The sequence below is a fragment of the Ochotona princeps genome, chromosome 16 (genome assembly GCF_030435755.1).
Source record: "Ochotona princeps isolate mOchPri1 chromosome 16, mOchPri1.hap1, whole genome shotgun sequence".
Classification (NCBI taxonomy): Eukaryota; Metazoa; Chordata; class Mammalia; order Lagomorpha; family Ochotonidae; genus Ochotona; species Ochotona princeps.
In genome coordinates this window covers 50,247,664-50,266,997 of record NC_080847.1, presented here as the reverse complement: position 1 = coordinate 50,266,997, position 19,334 = coordinate 50,247,664, and the positions used below count along the sequence as shown (strand labels likewise).

Sequence of the window (19,334 nt, the reverse complement as noted above, 5' to 3'; positions counted from 1 at the left end):
TACAGACAAGTTATTTACTTAATATAATCACAGGCCCTGAAAAGGCGGGATGGGTCCAGGAGCCGGGCCCAGCATGCACCCCCACTTCTTTGGGGGCTGATCCCTCCCCCAGCCCTGCTGGGTCCTGGGGCCACCGCATCAAGCCGGCGGGGACAGAGGTTGAGGCAGGAGTGCAGGGTGGGGTGAGCCTGTGGAGGTACTCCAGGGCACAGAGAAACAGGGGTGCGGGCGCAGGGCCCCCAGGGAGCCTCAGAGCAGGCGGCAGGCGTTGCCCACACTGTCGGCCGAGGTGCTGAGGTCGTGGCTGTAAGGCGAGTCCCAGTCCCGCAGGAACACGGCCTCCAGCTGGCTTCGCAGGCCTCCATGGCCATTCTGCGTCACCAGCAGTGAGGCACCTGCGGTCTCCGAGAAGTAGCTGCCAGACCAGTTGGAGGTTCCTGTGGAGAAGCGGGGTGGTGCACGTGGTAAGGGGTCCCCTCCCTGGAGGCCTGGACACCCCACTATTTCTCCCATCTGCCCACCCCAGCAGTGGCCAGCACGCACCGATGTAGGTGGCGCGCTCAGTCACCATGTACTTGTTGTGGTTGACGCGGGCGTACGGGATCCGGGCCTGGGCCTCATCCGCGGGGACCACGAAGAGTTTCTGGGGGCAGGGGAGGACCGGAAGGAGTGTGAGATGCGGGGTGGGAGGTAGCTGGGGAAGCTCAGGGTCCAGGGCTCTGGGATGCCTGAAAGCTCCGAGGCCAGCATGGAGTTCCTGGCACCACCACAGACAAGAAGGCCCTTTTCCAGCAAAGCCTTCCCTTTGCCCCTCAGGCCACGTGAGGCAGGTGTCTCCCCAGCCTGTGCCACTCCACACCCCCAGCTTGGGGCTTCCTTTCCAAGGCCCCGCCCACTCGGGACCTACCTCTCAGATCACAGTCCTGGCAAGGGGTGTGTGGGGAGGTTGTGGGGGGATGACGGCGCTTACCACCTGGATGTCAGAATGGGTGTGGTTGTCACGCAGGGCCGCCAGGGAGAGCAGGAAAGCGCGCATGGACGGCTCCGAGTGGCCCCAGCAGCTGACCAGCAGGCGCACCTTGACATTGCGCTCGTAGGCAGCCCGCCGCAGCCCATCATCGATGGCCGGCCAGAACCTGGGCCGGCGTGCAGGGCATGGCTGGGGCCTCCGCTCTGGGAACCATGCCTGGGCCCATCCCCTCCCGATGCTGACTTCCGGTCCCCCTACCTTGTACAAGCCCCACACCCCATCACCCCCTTCTCGGCCTCAATCACAACCCCCAGCCCTGCCACAGTACATTCAAAAACTTTAGCTCCATCCCTCTTGCACCCCATATCTCATGTCTAGCCCTACCTCCCCAAACTCCTTATCCTGCGTGTCCTGCCTCCATCCCCCAGCCCCGCTATTCTTACCCTTGTCTGTCCCCTCTTAGTCTCATTCCCCTCTCCTGCATGAAGTGTCCCATTCCTCCCCCTCCCTCGCAAGACCTCTCTGAGTCCTCCAAGCCCCCTGCCTGCCTGCTTCTCCACTCTGCCACCTGCCCAGCTGTACCTGCGCGGGTGGGAGAACTCCATGGTGGGCAGGTAGTTCATGACAGCAATGTAGATGAAGCTCCGGGCACTGTCCACGACGTTTAACAGCGCCTTCAGGTCTGGGGTGCGGCCACTCGGACACAGTGGTGGGGGAGCACTCTGGGGTGACAGGGATAAGGTAAGGGGTTGGTCAAGATACATACCACAGGGGGATGGCACCAAGCTGCAGCCACCAGCTGGGCACTGGCACTAGTCCCTTAGATTCTGCTTTGGATCCAACGCCTCATTAAAAACGCCGGGGAAGGGCTCAGCATGGTAGCTTAGTGGCCAAAGTCCTCGCCTTGCAAGTGCCAGGATCCCATATGGGTGCTGGTTCGTGTCCCGGCAACTCCACTTCCCATCCAGCTCCCTGCTTGTGGCCTGGGAAAGCACACCTAGAGGACAGCCCAAATCTTTGGCAGCCTGCACCCACGTGGGATTTCTGGAGGAAGCTCCTGGCCATTGTGGCCACTTGAGTAGTGACTCAGTGGACAGAAGATCTTCCTGTCTCTCTTCCTCTTTGTATTTCTGACTTTCCAATAAAATAATCAATCTTTAAAAAAAAATCCTCTGGGGAAGACCATGGACCAAGACAGACCAAGTACATGGGACACCAGGATGGAGCTCCAGGCTTTTGGCTTCAGTTTGGTTCAGACCTGGTCATTTTGGGCATGAGCCAACACAGGGGAGATTCTCTGTGTCATCTGCCTTTCCAATACAGATGGACAAAACAGACGCCTGTACTATGAGGGGGATTGTCACAGAAGAGCCCGTGAAGGGAAGGAACAAACACTATGGCTGTTCTACAGATAACAGCCCAGAGAGGGTCACTGTCCCGCCTAAGGTCACACAGCTTCTAACTGGATCCAAGATCTGACCTCAGACGTTTTAGTTCCAACATCTATGCTCTCTGCTGTGGTATCCAGCTGCCAGTCTGTCCAGCACCTACAGCCTTGCCGGGGAACTTAGGCAAACTCTCGGGCCTCATGGCACAGGGCATCCTGACTCTACACAGAGAGGAGAAGAGACAAAGTGGAAGATCTTCAGTCTACTGATTCGCCTCAATGGCCAGTGCTGCGCCGATCTGAAGCCAGGAGCCTGGAGCATCTTTTGGGTCTCCCATGTGGGTGCAGGGTCCCAAGGCTTTGGGCCGTCCTCAACTGCTTTTCCAGCAGGGAGTTGGATGGGAAGTGGGGCTGCCAAGATTAGAACCAGTGCCGATATGGGATCTCAGGTGTGTAAGGCGAGGACTTTAGCCGCTATGCTACTGCGAAAGGCCGTGGAACAAGGGTTTTTGTCTTTCTTTCAAACGCCAAATTAGAGAGATGGGAAGAGTCAGAGATTCCATTCACTGGCTCACCTCTCCCATGGCCACAACAGCCAGGGCTGGGCCGGGGCCAGGTCGAAGCCAGGAGCTTCTCTTGTGTCACCTACATGAGTGGCAGGGCCCAAAGTACTCCAGCCATCCTTCACTGCTTTCTTAGGTACCTTAACAGGAAGCTGGATAGGATGTGGAGCAGTGGGGACTGGAACTGGCACTCATCTTGAAATGCCAGCACTGCTTTACCCTGGGACCTGGGTTCTGACGAGGCTTCCAGATGCATTGAGCCCCTCGGCTCTGCATCTGCTGCCTTCCCCCCTTGGGCTCCTCGGGGACCTGCTGTCACAGCAGGCTCCCTGCTCGGCTCCCCAGGCCTCTCAGGGACAAACACAGAGGCTCAGCAGGTGGGATCCCAGGGGACAACTTTGCAGCCAGAGACCTTGGTGAAGGGTGCTCCCCTGCTGGGGCGCCTCTGTGAGGCTTGGGGCATCCCTGCTTTGAGAAACCCCCAGTAACTAACACCAGTACAGCCTGTCTGGAGCACCAAGCACCAGCAACGGGCGTCAGCCAGCGTGGCGCTCCCCAGGGACAGTCACTGTGGTTGCCTGTGCTGACCCATCCGGCAGCCACAGCAAGCCAGTGGCTGCCACTCTCGGAGTTTCATTCAAGTTGATGCAGCTGCCTGTGGTCACACTGGCACACAGTGAGCTCAGTGCCCCTAACCAAGGTGTACCAAAGCTGGAAGATGTGGAAAACCTCCACCAACCCATTTCTTAGATGGATGAGACTAAGGATGGATGGTCAGGGAGGATGGTCAGGGATCCACTCCCCTGTCTGAGGTCGACGGAGGCCATACATCACGGTCTGTGGTCCCGGGCATGCGCGTAGCTGGGACTCACCGCCAGGTAGGCCAGGGCAGGGGTCCCGTTGAGGCAGATCTCCATGGGTGTCTCCTGGTTGTAGCGGGTGTCATAGGAGCGGGGCCAGGTGGACGGGATGGAGCTGCCAGCCTGGCCCAGGAACCAGTAGGCCTCGAAGATTTTGGTCAGGTCGCGGGCCAGACAGCTGCAATTGTACATGACCACGCCCAGCTCCTTCACCTGTGGGAGAGTGGAGTTGAGCTCCTGTGGGTGGCAGACAGGGATGCCCCCTGCCAACTCTCACTGCTGCCTGCTTAACCTCCCTGAGTCAGTCTAAAGTCCTGGGACAGCCCTGAATATGGGACTGCTGTGCAGTCTTCCCACAGCCCCAGAGCTCCTGGATCCTGCACAGGATCTCGTTTCTTTTCTCCATGGAGTCAGAACTGACTCATTCTTGGTTCTTGTCACATGTGCTTCCTCCTACAAGAAGCCTCCCTGGATTGCCTTGCCTTCCTCTGAGCTCTCACTGTCCCTTGGGCTTCTCTCATGGTTCTTGCTAGTGACACACTTGCCTGCCTTCCCATGGGGCTGGGAGGGCAGACATCAGGGATGTGTCAATCGCAGTTACAGTGGGTAGGATTAGGGGCCTGGGCAAACGTCTAAGAAAACGAATAATGCACTTTCACATTCCAGCCCAGGCTACTCCCAGACAGCAGAGGCATCACCACCTCCCCTGAACTTCTACAGTCCTCCAGGCTTCCCCCTTCACAGCTCAGACCTCTCTGCCTACGCCTCTTCCCCCTGGCCCCTCTGGGTGATAGGTCCATTTCTATCACCCTCAGGGTCCCAGCACTACCCTGGACAGGGCTGCTGAGGGGCCGGCAGCTGCCAGCTGGGCTCCATGGGGAGTGTGTAGGGAGGCAGCCTTGGGTAAAGAGGATGCTGGAATTGAAAAATGATGTTCTGTGGAGGCGGGGGCGGGGGCTTGGGAGGGCTGGTGGGTCGGCTGTGCAGGCAGACCTGGGTCAGTGAGCGCCAGTCCATGTTGGCACTGCCCAGGTAGAAGTGGGTCTGGTCCACCACCCAGAACTTGGTGTGCAGGACGCCGTGGGTCAGCTTCTGCATGTCCACCATGCGCACCTGGGCGCCTGCGATGGACAGGAGCCGAGGTCAGAAGTCAGCTTGGGCAGCACCAGGACCAAGAGTCCCACCCACCACCATCACCAAGGCAGGCCGTCGCAGTCCCCAGCTCACCACTCTGCAGCATGGCCTGCAGGTCAGCTTGTGGCTGCGGCCCACTGGGCTTGCTCACAGCAATGCGCACCTTCACACCCCGCGGTGCCAGACTCTGCAGCTGCCGTAGGACCTCCTCACCCTGCAGGGATGGGAAAGCTCTGAGGGGCTGGGCAGGCCATGCCCCAGCCCCACGTGTCACTGACTACCAATGGGGCTGCAGTGGCCTCTGGGAGCTGCCATCTCTATAGATTATAATATTGCAGCTTCAGCTGCTTTGTCATGCTCGCACACACTGAGACCCCTACCCAGGCCTTTTATTTTTTTTTCCCAGATTTTACATTTATTTATTTGGAAGGCAGAGGGAGCCAGTGAGATGGAAATATCAATCTTCCAACTGGCCTGTAACTTCTAGAGCCAGGCCAGGCCAAATCCCAGGAGGCCAGAAACCAGGACTCAATGCCCCAAGCCAACAGCTGCTTCTTGCATGGTCCCCATTAGCAAGCAGGAGAGTTGCTGGAACTCAAGCTCAGGTGCTCTGACACATGATGGGAGTGTCCCAAACCAATGGACTGAATGCACGGCCCTTCCCTGACCCAAGTTCCCTCTGGGTACTGTCCCAAGATCCAGCATCAGGAGCGTCGGGGCAGGCACCTTTAAGTACCACCCGGATGTTGGTGGTGGGGCTCAGGCCGGGGGAAGGGGAGGGCTCCAGGAAGATTCCATTGCATGATGTCAGGCCTGTGACAGCCAGAGGCTGCTGTGGCCCACGTACCCCTGCGGGTCTCCCATGGTTGCTAAATTCGCACAGTGATGAGGCAGGCTGTGAGCTGGTCTCTGCTCACTGTCCCCAGGCCGTGGACGAGGCCACAGCAGGAGAAGTCAGCACAGGTAAGGATTTGAACCTGGATTGTGCATCAGTGCACCTGCGAGCCTGCAGCCACCAGCCAGGGGTCTGGCAGGGAGTGGTCACGCCCGTGTGCTTTAACTTTCACCACTATTGTTCATAGGCCGAGCTTTAGCAACCCTGCTGGGGTCCTACATTTTAAGTCCCCTTGGCCCTCAACAGAGGCCAGCAGGAGAAGAAAGCAGAAAGACTTCATTGCAGTTTCCAGCAGTTTCCAGTGGCCAGGGCTAGCTGGCCTCCTTGGCAACCTGTGCCTTTCCTGAAACTCTTCTGTGTTTTTAGGCTTGTATGAAGAGGACAGGGGAACTGGCCAGGCCTACAGAAGGCCGGCTCTAGCTGCTAAGACCTCAGCTCTACGGCCTAAGATCTGTGTGGATCTGTTGGCCCCATTTTACTGAGGATCCCACCGAAGCCTGAAAGGAACAGGGACCCATGTGAGGTCACGCGTCCTACGTGAGCCCACCGTTTCTTGCATTTCTTTATCAAGGGCAGCTTGTGGGCGCATAACACCTGTTGTTCTCGTCTCATCCTTCATAACCAAACCCCAATGTCTGGGGCTTCTAGAAGATCATGACAAATATCCCCGGCCCAGAGGGTCCTGTGAAAATAGCTGTTTCTGGGGCTGGCACAATGGCTCAACTAGCTAATCCTCTACCTCCAGGTGTGGCATCCCAATGGGTGCCAGTCTGTGTCCTGGTTTTATCACTTCCAAACCAGCTCTCTGATTGTGACCTGGGAAAGCAGCGGACGGCCCAAAGTCTTGGAACCCTGCACCCACGTGGGAGACCCGAAAGCAGCTCTTGGCTTCAGAGCTCCAGCCATTGTGGCCATTTGAACTCGTGGATGAAGATCTTTCTGTCTCTTCTTCTCTCTATAAATCTGCCTTTCCATAAAAGCAAATAAATCTTAAAAGAAAAAAAAAAAAACTTGCTTCCAAACACCTGTAGGACACGCCCACCTGCCACCCCTTCATCCCTCCACCACCCCCTTCTCCATTTCCAGGTACCTGCTGGGCGGAAGGTTCCTGCGTGTGGGTGTCATTGTTAGTGAGGGTCCAGTAGAAGGAGGCGATGTCCAGGCTGCTGTGGGCGCCGGCGAGCAGGCCTAGCCAGGCCTGGCTGGTGGACGGGTTACTTGTGGAGGCATTGGGGAAGTCGAGGCCCTGGGGAATGCTCTCCACCAGCACTGCCCTGGGGGATGGATGGGGTTTGGGGGATGGTCAGCCACAGGGGCAGAGGCCTCTGACCTATCTGCAAGGGACGATGTGGGGGCTGTGCCTGCCCCGGGCACCTGTTCCCATGAGTCTGTGTGCCTGTATGTGTCTGTGCATGCGGGTGGGTGGAAGAGCCTGTGAGCATGCCGTCCGTTTAGAGACCAGGAGGGATGATGACGCTGTGGCTGCCATGGAAACAGGGCCTGGGGGTGTGGGTGGGGGTGGGCAACCTTCTAGATCTGTCACTGCATTGGGTGTGGTGGAGTGGAGTGCTCAGTGTATATCTGCCCGCTCCCTGGCTCCCCACCTGCCCACCCTTCCCCACTTACTCGCAGGGGTCATAGCAGGGGGCAGGACGCTGGTTGGGCCCAAACAGATGTAAGTCTCCGTATTCCCAGAGAAAGAGCTGAGTCATCAGGGCCCCGAAGCCCACCACAGCCAGGATGAGAACCAGCAGGACCCAGCGGGCTTTCTGTCGGGGAGGACAAGGGGGTCAATTGGCAGCGGGTGCCCCAGCCAGTCCCCGAGAGAGACTGGAGGCGGTGGACAGCTCTTACCTTCTCCGCAGCCTTCCATGCCTCAAGCTCACTGATGGCCAGCTCGCTGGCGGGGTCCTCAGCAGGCACTTTCAGCTGCAGGACCAGGAGCGAGGGTGGTGATGGGGGAGGGGATTGGCTGAAGGGTGCCCTTTCTCTGTCCTCTGCACCCAGCACTCCCCCCAGCCCCCCACCCACTTACCTCCTGGTACATCAGTTTAGGTTTCATGTTGCCTGGTGGAAGGGGGAATCCCTGGGGTTCAGGCAAGCAAGGTGGGTGTGTTGGGGTCTCCCAGCTAGGGAACAAAAACAGGCACCGTGTGAGGTGCTTGGGGGCCCGCGGACAGATGGCACCCCGGGAGCTCATGAGCACGAGGGCCACTGACACCCAGGCCTGACACCCTCAAAGGAGGAACCTGACAACTGCTAGTCAGTGAAGATTTTGAAATGCCACCCGCCCCAACCCCTCCGCTTTCTTCCCATTCCTTTACGGCATCCTCCCTGCTCCCCTCCACACCCCCTTCCATTCTTCCGAGCTCCCTTTTGGAAAGCCCCGGCTGAGGTCCTTGTGGCTCCTCATTGTGCCTGTTCCTACTCCGCGGCGTGGGTACCTCTACCAGGTGCCTGGCACCCAGGTAGCCGTCTGACCAGCCAGCCCGGAACCATCGGAGTCTCCCAGCCACCCCCTCGACCCATTCTCTCCACCCCGCTTCCATGGTCACCTCCCAGCACCCCCCCCACCTCCGCCCGGGGGGTCTTACTCCTGGTGTGCAGCTGCTGCTACCTCGGTGGGGCCCCAGCTTCTGCCCCAACAGGCTCAACAGGGGTGGGAGGGGGCGGGTCCGGCCAAAGCCCTGCCCACTGCAGCGGAGCCTGCGCAGTGCACGCCTGGGCCCCAGCTCGCTGCAGTGAGGTGGCAGGGGTAGGGGGAGCGATGTACGGCTAAGAGTGGGTTGGGGATGGGCTTGCCGTCCAGCCCCCTCGCAACACCCCTGTAAGGCAGGGAGGCCCCAGATGACGAGAGAAAGGAGCCCCACGCCTTTCCCTTGTCCACCAACCTCGTGGGTTTTGCACCATGGGCATATATTCCCTAGTCAAAAACATCAACGTACACATGATAATGAGGTCGCTTATACAAGGCTGAATAATGGGATGGAGAAACACAGCGATAGGGCGGACAGAAGGCAGAGCCCACGCTGTGGGGTAGGAGAGAAGGGTGAGGGGAGCCATGGAGGATTTTCTCTGATCGTCTGGCTGGATGGTTTTTTTTAAGCCAACTCATATTTGAACAGGGATGAAACCATATTTAATCTTTTTTTTTTTTTTTTTTTAGATCCATGCTTCTGGGTCCTAACTTCCATCCCCCCATCAGGCTTTATGGCCACAGCTGAGAGAAGTGGGAGACCCTCCCATGCCACCAAGAAAGAGCAAAGCTGGGGCGGGGCTTGGGGGAGACCTTGAGTCAGCACCTGCTGATCCCATGCGGCCTCAAGTGTGTGTGTTCCCCCAACCCCCCACCAGCCCCACCTCACCCTGGGAAGCCTCCGCAGGAAATGCAACAGCCTGTAGGGAGGTGGGGGGTGTCAGAACTGCCTTTGTTAAAAGCTTTTTTTTTTTTAATTGTGAAAAATCGGGTCATTTGACACAGTGATTAAGAAGGGCTTGGGAGGCCCACAGTCCAGTATCCCAGTGGCTGGGTGCAAGTCCTGGCTCCCAGCTTCCTGCTCATGTGCACCCTAGGAGGCACCAGGTCCAAGCATCGAGAGAGACCAGCCCTGAGTTCCAAGCTCTCGGCTCCAGTCTGGCTAAGCCCTGCTCTGCTGCTGGCGCAAGGGGGGATCTCTCTGAGCCTTTCAAATACATCATCGATAAACAAACGAAGAGTTTTTTTCCCAAATGAATCAGGACTTTGTTGTCTAACTGGGATTTTCAAAAAGAAAATTTCAGGGGCTGGTGCGATGGCTCAACAGGTTTTCTGCCTGCAAGTGCCAAATCCCATATGGGTGCCAGTTCCTGCCTTGGCTGCTCCACCTCCCATCCAGCTCCCTGCTTGTGGCTGGGGAAAGCAATGAAGGAGGGACCAAGTCCTTGGGCTCTTGCACCCATGTGGGAAATCTGGAGAAAACTCTTGGCTTCTGCAATCTGATTAGCTCAGCTCCAGCTGTTGTAGCCATTTGGGAGTGAACCAGCAGCTGGAAGATCTTTATCTCCTCCTCTCTGTAAATCTGCCTTTCCAATAAAAATCATATTTAATCTTGTTTAAACTAAGTTGAATTTAGTTTCATTCTGAAGGCATTGGCAAGAAGTGTTTATTTTTTAATTTAAAAGAAAATTGCAAGGACTGGCACAGTAGCCTAGTGGCTAAAGTCCTCGCCTTGCATGTGCTGGGATCCCATGAGGGCACTGGTTTGTGTCCTGGCAGCCCCACTTCCCATCCAGCTCCCTGCTTGTGTCCTGGGAAGGCAGTCAAGGATGGCCCAAAGCCTTGGGACCCTGTACCCACGTGGGAGACCCGGAAGCAGCTCCTGGCTTTGGATTGGCTCAGCTTCAACTGTTGTGACCACTTTGGGAGTGAATCATCAAATGGAAGACCTTCTTCTTTGTCTCTCCTCCTCTCTGTGTATCTGACTTTCCAATAAAAATAAATAAATCTTTGAAAAAAAAAAAGACTAAAACAAAAGAGGGCTAGGTTCCCTCCTCATCCCAAGATCCAGCCCTGTTTGTAAAGGCTAACTTAGAACCACTACCACTGTCATTACCACTGAGTGTTGGAGCCCAGACTGTCCAGTGCAGAGCCTGCGAGATCCCCCTACGATCTTATGAAGGATGAGGAAACACCTTCAGCAAAAGTGGCCTTCGGGGTCAGCAGGAGGAACAGGCGCCAGTCTTGCAGGATGCTGACCATGAGGCCGGGGCGGCAGGCCAAGTTGAAGTTAGTTTCATTCTGAAGGCATTGGCAAGAAGTGTTTATTTAGGAATCTGGGGTTGCCACAGTGGGTGGCATGATACCAGGATGAATCCCGATATCTGAGTGGACAGGACCCAGAGAACTGTGATGTCCCCCCCTGAAGAAGCCCCCAACAGCTGGGGAGTGGACAGGCTGTCCGAGCCCAAGTGGCCTTTCAGCTTTCAAATGCCCAGCAGTTCTGAGCCTGTGATTGTGGGCTTTTATTATCATCAAAGTAATACACATAAAGCTTGGGGGGGAAAGGGGGTGGCACTTGGGGAGGTGGTTAGTGCCGGGGGCGACTGGGGCTAGATACCTGCGAATGAACCTGACCTTCGGCACTTGTGTGGTTGCTGGACCTTGCCGTAGTGACCTCCGTTCTCAGCCTCCCCATCTGTAAAATGGGCATGGTAACCATGGTCATCGAGCATGTCTCTCCAGATACTGATGGGTCACCCAGGATGGCAGAGACCAGGGATGCGCGAGCCAAGGTAGGCGTGAGGAAGATGGGGAGTAAGCAAGTCCATTCGTGGATGTGCCAGAAGGTAGCAGGTACTTCTGAGAGAAGGGGCAGCGGGTGGGACGGTCATTAGGTAAGAGGGACAGGGAGGACAGGACAGGTGGGTGGAGGGGACAGGGGGTGCCAACGCTGAGGCAGGAATGTGTCTGGGCCGGATGAGGTGTGTATCCACTGGGGCGGGGGCTGGAGGGTCACGGGCAGAGCCTGGAGTCGGGTGATTAGGCAGGGGTCACTGGTACAGGGTGCAGGGTGCAGTCCCAGCCTCAGGTGCCATGGCGGACTGAAAGGCACTGCTCTCCACAAAGGCATTGTCTGATGTGGGGTGCTGGTGTGCACACGTGAGCTGATCTGCAGGGATGGTCGCATTTCAAAGCCTGAGGTCAGAACCTCCTTGGCGATCCGAACCAGGCCACACTCTGAAGAAACACACCTGTGGCCATGTGCTCAGGCGAGCAGAGAGCAGGGGAGGTGGCTGGAGCAGCTCAGGGGCGCCCGGAGTCCCCAGGAAGAGGGAACAAAGCCTGGCACCACCCTGCTGACGCCTTGACTGTAGATGCCAGAGTTGGACAACCATGTTTCTGTGATTTTCAGCTCCCGAGTCTGTGGTAGGGTGGCCCTCGGTGTCTAGGGGGGTCTCAACATGGCCACCTAAGCTGCCCCTTACCGAGCCAGTGGCTATTGCATTTCCCATCCAGCTCCCTGATAGTACACCTGAGAAGTTGCCTGAGAAGGGCCAAGAATGTAGGCCCCTGCCACCCACGTGTGAGACAGGGGTGAAGTTCCTGGCCTTAGACTCCTGGATTCAGCCTACCACGGCCCCAAAGCGGTGGCAATTTGGAAAGTGAAGTAGCAGATGGGAGATCTTTCTGTCTGTCCCTCTCCCTTTCAAATAAGCAAGACTGTTTCTAGGGCCTAACAACCGTGGGTGTATGTCATAGCCGTAAAGACAACAGGTGCTTCCTTATAGCATTGCGTATCAGAGTGTGCGGGTTTGGGGCCTGGTTCTGCCCTCAGTTCTAGCTTCCTGCAGGGGGAGCAGGGCAGGCTGGGCCCAGGCATCTGGGACCCGGCTACTGCCCGCACCCCATCTCCGTGTCCCTGCCCCCAGAACCCCAGAGCTCCAGTGTACCAGCACTCAGACCCTGTGTTCTGCTTGTTCAGCAACACGGGGTGCATCCAGGCCAGAAAGCACCATCCGCTCCTAGCCCACAGGAAACCCAAGTTCCCAGTGCATGCGGCCCTGCACACCACCAAAGAGGAAGATGGTGCTGTGGCTGCGGAGACATGTGCTGGTCACAGTTCCCGGCTGCTCACCCCTGCAGGATCTGGCCTTTCCTCCACTGGCAGTGGCTGAGACAGAAGGGGTCAAGGTCCACCTCTGCTATATTCTTGCCCAGGGACCTTCGATGCAGGATGGAGGGGGTGGTCTTCTCTGAGCCCCACTGGCCTCCTCCCATCTTAGACCCATCAGGAGGTGGGGTGAGGTTTCAGAGTCCCATGGCCCCAGCTTCAGATCCCTCCTTGGAGCCACACATCCATCCTCTGTGCTGTGAGATGATTCAGAATACTGACTGTGGGGCCAGCCTTGTGGTGCAGTGTGTTAAGCTGCCTCCTGTGACGCTGGCATCCCGTATCGCAGTGCCGGCTGCTCCACCTGTCATGCAGCTCCCTGTTAATGCGCCTGGGAAGGCAGCAGAAAGCAGCCCTAGTGCTTAGGCCACTGCTATCTACACTGGAGACCTGGACGGTGTTCCAGGCCCTGGCTTCAGGCTACCCTGGGGGAGGGAACCAGAGATGGAAGATCTCTCTCTCTCTCTGCCATTCTCTCCTTGAAATAAATAAAAAAAAATTTAAAAAGTTCTGGCACAGTAGCCTAGCAGTGAAAGTCCTCGCCTTGCACATGCTGGGATCCCAGATGGGTGCCGGTTTTAATCCCAGTAGCCCTGCTTCCCATCCAGCTCCCTGCTTGTGGCCTGGGAGAGCAGTCAAGGACAGCCCAAAACCTTGAGACCCTGCACCCACGTGGGAGACCCAGAAGAGGCTCCAGGTTCCTGGCTTCAGATCGGCTCAGCTCTGGCTGTTTCAGCCACTTGGGGAGTAAATCAATGGACGGCCGATCTTCCTCTCTGTTGCTCCTCCTCTCTCTTATCTGACTTCCAAATAAAATAAATAAATACATCTAAAAAGCAAAAAAAAAAAAAAAAAAAAAAAAAGAGAGAGAGAGAGAGAAAAGAAAAAAAAATATTTGAAAGACAAATTTAGGGCCCGGCTGCGTGGCCTAGCGGCTAAAGTCCTCGCCTTGAAAGCCCCAGGATCCCATTTGGGCACCGGTTCTAATCCCGGCAGCTCCACTTCCCATCCAGCTCCCTGCTTGTGGCCTGGGAAAGCAGTTGAGGACGGCCCAATGCATTGGGACCCTGCACCCGCGTGGGAGACCTGGAGGAGGTTCCGGGTTCCCGGCTTCGGATCGGCGCGCACTGGCCCGTTGCGGCTCACTTGGGGAGTGAATTATCGGATGGAAGATCTTCCTCTCTGTGTCTCCTCCTCTGTGTATATCTGGCTGTAATAAAATGAATAAATCTTTAAAAAAAAAAAAAAAAGAAAGACAAATTTAGAGAGAGAGGAAATAGATCTTTCATCTGCTGGTTTACTCCGCAAATAGCTGCAACACACAGAGCTGAGCCAATCTGAGGCCAGCAGCCAAGAGCCTCCTCTGGGTCTTCCATGTGGGTACAGGAGCCCAAGGACTCGGGCCATCCTTCACTGCTTTCTCAGGTCATAAGTGGGGAGATGGAGGGAAAGTGGGGCAGCTGGGACATAAGCTGGTGTCCATACAGGGTGCTGGTGTCCCAGAGTAGAGGATTAGCTAGTTGAGCCATTGTACCAGTTCCAAAATAAATAAATCTTTACACTCCAAAGTCATCGCCATCAAAATATTGCAGAGTGGTCAACAAGATGGCTCGTGGGAGGCAGATGTTAGGTACACAGGTTATGCGTGAGAGCCGTATGGCCCCAGGACACTTCCTTTTCCTTCTTTTTTTTTTTTTTCTGAAGATTTATTTACTTATTTTATTGGAAAGTCAGTTATACAGAAAGCAGGAGAGACAGATAGGAAGATCTTCTGTCCATTGATTCACTCCCCAAGCGGCCTCAATGGCCAGAGCCGAGCCGATCCAAAGTCAGGAGCCTGGAGCCTCTTCCAGGTCTCCCACGCTGGTGCAGGGTCCCAAGGCTTTGGACCGTCCTCGACTGCTCTCCCAGGCCACAAGCAGGGAGCTGGATGGGAAGCAGGGCTGCTGGGATTAGAACTGGCGCCCATAAGGGATCCTGGCGTGTTCAAGGTGAGGACTTTAGGCTACCAAGGTGCCAGGTCCCCCAAGACACTTTCACAGCAGCGAATAAACTCCCTCAGGGAGCTAAGTCTGTATCTGACTCCCTCCTCCAGCCCCCAGGCTCGGCCTTCTTTGAGGACTTTAGATGACAAGCAGCTGGTGTCCCCGGCTGGTGGCATCTTTGTCAGAGCCAAGGTTGGCTGGAGTCTAGGAGGCGGCTGCAGGCGGCACCGGGCGGTGATGCTGTGCGCCCCCCAGTGGCCGCTTGTGGAAATGGTCCCTGGAAGGAGCTGAGGTTTCCCTGTTGTTGTGGAAGCAAAGGCTACACGAAGCAGAACATGGGTGCTGCAAATTGCTTTTTTGTTTTTAGCAGCAGATCCTTTATTTGAATGGCTAGGTGACTTCCCAGGAAGAGAAGATGCCTGAGGCAGAAAAGCAAGGAGGGGTGGGGGCTTGGTGAAGTGTGAGTTGGCCCTGAGGCGGCAAGAAGTGGAAACCCAGCTTTCCCTTAAGGTCCACTCCAGGATGCAGCAGGGGATGGCTGCAGTACTTGGGGTGCGGCCACACATGCGGGAGACCCGGATGGAGTTCCAGGCTCTTGGCTTTGGCCTAGCCCCGACTCTTGTCTCCCTCTCTTTGCCTTTCAAGTAAAGATTGGCAAAAACTGAAATAGGTTACAAAACCCCCTTAACCACAAATGGTGAATACTTCTGCATGGCACTCAAAAAAAAAAAAAAAAAAAAACCTAAACTGTGTCATGCCCACTCAGAACCCTTCCACAGCCCTCCCGCACTGACCTCACACCAAAGCAAACTTCTTACCTTGCTCTGCTGCGTCCTCTGTGGACAGACCTCATAGACATTCTGCCCTCACCATCATGGCTTCAGATCCCCTCTCTGAACTCAAAGCCCTCTACCCTGAGCACCACCTCTGGGGATCCCGTGGTGGTCCCCACTCCTCCTCCTCCTACTCCAGGTTCCCACTGCCAGGTCTCAGCCTAGATGCCACCTCCTCCAGGAAGACTTCCCTGATTCCCCCCGGCCTCAATGCCCTAATCTCCCACTCTGGCCATCCTCCTTGGCACCTTGCCCGATCATGTGCCATCTCCTCCAGGAAGCTCTCCTGATCCTCCAGACTGGCCAGGCATCTCACCCCTCTGGGTGCCCACCATCTGCTGGGCCTCTCTGTGCCCGCACTGTACATGCATCCACCATTGCAGGCCTGCCCATCTGCGCCACTGGACGGGCAGCCCTCTGAGGGCAAGGCTGGCCCACCTCAGTCACCACTGTGCTGGCCGAGTGTAGGGGCAGCACAGGTGAGGTGCTCGGGGGTCAGTGACTAATGTCGAGCCAGCACCTGTTCAATGACAAGCCCTGTCCTAGCAACGGAGGTGTCAGGCGTCTCTGCCCCACAGGCTGCAGGCCTGGCTTAGCTATTGCATGCTTTTGGGGAATGGACCAGGGGATGGAAGATTTGGGTCTCTTTTAAGTAAATAAAAAATAAAAATGAGAGTGGCACTGGCACCAGTTATGATGCTGCTTCCAGTCAGCTCCCGCTGAGTCTTCCGGGAAGGCCACAGAGGACGGTCCCACCATGCAGGCTGGAGATGTCCAGCAAGCTCCTGCCTTCAGCCTGGTCCAGCTCTGGCTGGCTCTTGGGCCACCTGGGGTGTGAACCAGCAGATGCAAAATCTGTCACTTTGCCTTTCAAATCAAGTAACCCATTAATTCTTAAAAAAAAAAAAAAAAAAAAAAACCTCAAAGGAAATCACAAGCCAAGCCTGAACGCTAAGAGCCCCATTTCCCAGGCAAGGGGACAGCCTCGGGGGGATCACCCTGTGCAGGTGCCATGGTCTTGGCCAGGCGGTGGGAGTGTGAACCCAGAACTTGCTTCTGTGCCAGGACAGTGCACGCTTGCGTCAGTTCAGGGGTCAACAAAGCGGCACACTAAATCAATGTGTCTGGGGAAAGACCTAGCTGGGCCCGGTGCAATGGCTCAATTAGCTAATCCTCTCCCTTCAAATGTCAGGATCCCACATGGGCACCGGGATTGTGTCCTGGTTGCTCCACTTCCCATCCAGCTCTCTGCCTGTGGCCTGGGAAAGCAGTAGAGGATGGCCCAAAGCCTTGGGACCCTGCACCCGTGTGGGAGACCTGGAAGAAGCTCCTGGCTCCTGGCTTTGGCTCAGCTCCGACCATTGAGGCCACCTGGGGAGGAAAACAGTGGATGGACAATCTTTATCTCTTCTTTTCTGTAGATTTACCTTTCCAATAAGGGAAAAAAAAATAAGAGAGAAGCCAGCCAGCCACAGTGCAGGGGGCGGGGCCTGGGCAAGCATTGATAGTGGGGGTGGGGAGACCAAGGCCAGGCTCCCTGTTGTGCAGATCATTCCCACAGCAGCCCCTTGGAAGGCCCTGCTGCCCCCGCGAAGGGAACTCACACCTGGCGAATGATGCAGCTGCGGCTGCCCACCCTTCCGGTCTGACTGCACCTGAACCCTGTGACGATTGGACGTAAGGACCCTCCAGTATGGTCACTACCCCACATCTCTGACGGGGTCCGCAGCTTGCTTCAAACAGAAAGGATGTGTGAATGTGGCTGGAGGCAGGTGATGCTGGCTCGCCTTCCCCCACAGCTGCCAGCCCATAATGAGCAGAAGTTCCGAGGGAGGCTCTAACATCTCTGTGCGCTCCAAATCCTGCAATGGCTCCACTCTGCTTAGGCCCCGTCTGTCCCGCAGCTCGCCAGGCCTCTCACATCCTCAGCCTTCGGTACTCAGTTCTTGTCCGCCATCAGGAACTGACCTCTGGGCTGCGGTTTAACTGTTCCAGGTATGCTCTGACCCCAGTCTGTGACCAAGTCCCTTTGCACGCTGCCTCACCACTCTTCATACACCCACACAGGAGACCCAGAAGAAGCGCCTGGCTCCTGGCTTTGGATCAGCACAGCTCTAGCCATTGCGGCCATTTAGGGAGTAAAATAGTGGATGGAAGATCTTTCTGTCTCCCTTTCTCTCTGTAAATCTGCCTTTCCAAGAAAAAATAAAACAAACGGCCCTTTCCAATGGAATTTTCTGGCTATTGCATACCTTTGCAGAGGGTGGCTCAAATTCTAGGTGCCCTTGCTCCCCTCCGAACCCCCGCCAAGGGAGATCGGAGTTGACTTCTGGGCTCCTGACTCATCCTGGCTCTTGTGGGCACCTGGGAATGACCCAGTAGGTGAGAAAAATATCATACATCCCTGTCCGGGTACGTCCCCTCCCCCTCCGACTGCATCAGATCCTGTACTTACCTGTTCGCCCACTGCCTCTCAGCCCCGTGACAATGGAAAACCCTGCAGGGCTTGGAGTTCACTGACACATCCCTAGCGCCCAGCAGTGTCGGGTCAGAGGCTCATGCTTAAGAAGTATTTGTTGAGGGTCCAGCATGATGGTTCAATTAATTAATTCTCTCCTTGAAGTGTCAGGATTCCATCTGTGTGCTGGTTCGTGTCTCAGCTGCTCCACTTCCCTTCCAGCTCCCTGCCTGTGGCCTGGGAAAGAGGTGGAGGACGGCCCAAAACCTTGGGACCATGCATTAGTGTGAGAGACCTAGACGAGGCTTCTGGCTTTGGATTGGCTCAACTCCAGCCATCACGGACATTTGGAGAGTGAACCAGTGGATGGAAGATCTTTCTGTCTCTCCTTCTCTCTGTAAATCTGCCTTTCCAATTAAAAAAAAAAAAAAAAGAATAAAAAGAGAAATATTCGTTTTGCGAATGGCTTGTTTCCATTCTCACGTTGAGATGCAGTGAGGGAAGCCTAAGGAAGACACCAGCCCCAGCTCATGCAGGTTTTAAGCCAGGGGCCAGGACCAAGGTGGGTCAGGGTATTCTAGCTGCTTACCTCTGGGCTCCCTGCCTTCCCAGAGCAAGCTGAGTGAGAGCCTCACTTCTCCCTAGGGTGCCAGAAACAAAGTCTCAGCCAATGTGTGTGTGTGTATGGGGGGGGGACAGGAGTGTCTCATCCCTCTGTACCCCCAATGCTAGAAGGCCAGGGAGGGTCTCTGCTAACCCTAGAATGTCGCCCAACACCCCCCCATCTTCATTTTTGAGGGTGGAGATCCCTCCACCCAGCCAGGTAAGGGGAGAAAGACTGAGAGTAAGGCCCTTGATGGCTGACAGATCGTCACCCCCTAAGGTACGGTGACACAGTAGCTCACGGGGGTGGCCCAGCTCCTGTGTAGACAGAAGCCAGGAATATGGCCGGGAATGGCCAAGGCAGCCAGCTGGGTTAGGAGGAGGGTGACCGTGAGGAGGGGATGAAGGTGACTGGATGCAAGCGAGTGACACGGTTACCCAGCACAGGAGCCCTCCCATGCCACTGCGCCTGTCACCAGACACGCTCCTCCCGGATGAGAAAGGGCTGTGGGGAGGCGGCCTAGGGCTACCCAGAGGGGCTGCCCATAGCACTGAAGGGGGCTCGGGGACCCCACTGGGTGCAAGGACGGAAGGAAGATGAGAGGCGCAAACGGGACTCAGCAGGCGTGGATGCTGGCTGTCAGAGGGGACCCCAGGGCAATGTAGGTGCCGCGAACGCTGGGGGTCCGTGACGACGCTGCCAAAAAGCCGGGGTTTTTCAAAGGAAAGATGACACAAAGACACAAGGCGACACAAGGAGATGACGGCACGCTGTGGCCAGGACGACAGGAGGGGAGGGATGCAAACCCAAGCACGGACAGCCGAGCCCGCACCGTACCTGCAATCCGCGTCTCCCGCTCGGGACCGGAGCCCCGCAGTCACCTGCCCAGGCTGCAGCGCCTCCAGGCCAACCCCACCTGCGCGCAGGCGCACTCGGGAGGCACTGCGGGACGCGCCGGGGGGCGGGGCCAGGCATGCACCTCTCTCATTGGCCGC

At 56.4% G+C, this 19,334-nt stretch overlaps 1 protein-coding gene across 4 annotated transcripts; it reads right to left on the bottom strand.

The window, feature by feature from the left end:
* PLD3 (phospholipase D family member 3) lies at nucleotides 1-19,295 on the bottom strand. 4 transcript variants are annotated; one of them, XM_058674239.1, is made up of 13 exons: nucleotides 19,177-19,276; nucleotides 10,906-10,983; nucleotides 7,845-7,938; nucleotides 7,664-7,738; nucleotides 7,436-7,578; nucleotides 6,900-7,083; nucleotides 5,008-5,128; nucleotides 4,774-4,901; nucleotides 3,793-3,993; nucleotides 1,553-1,692; nucleotides 971-1,136; nucleotides 544-643; nucleotides 1-437 (listed from the first exon to the last, which is right to left on the bottom strand). In XM_058674239.1, exons 3-13 carry the CDS (start codon nucleotides 7,869-7,871, stop codon nucleotides 250-252), a joined length of 1,473 nt encoding a protein of 490 aa, XP_058530222.1. In that variant the 5' UTR covers nucleotides 7,872-7,938; nucleotides 10,906-10,983; nucleotides 19,177-19,276; the 3' UTR covers nucleotides 1-249. The 4 variants fall into 4 exon arrangements, with proteins under 4 accessions (XP_058530222.1, XP_058530223.1, XP_004598072.2 ...); XM_058674240.1 differs by having other exon boundaries at nucleotides 10,923-10,983; nucleotides 19,177-19,269; XM_004598015.2 differs by lacking the exon at nucleotides 10,906-10,983 and having other exon boundaries at nucleotides 19,177-19,295.
* Nucleotides 19,296-19,334: the final 39 nt, after the last annotated feature.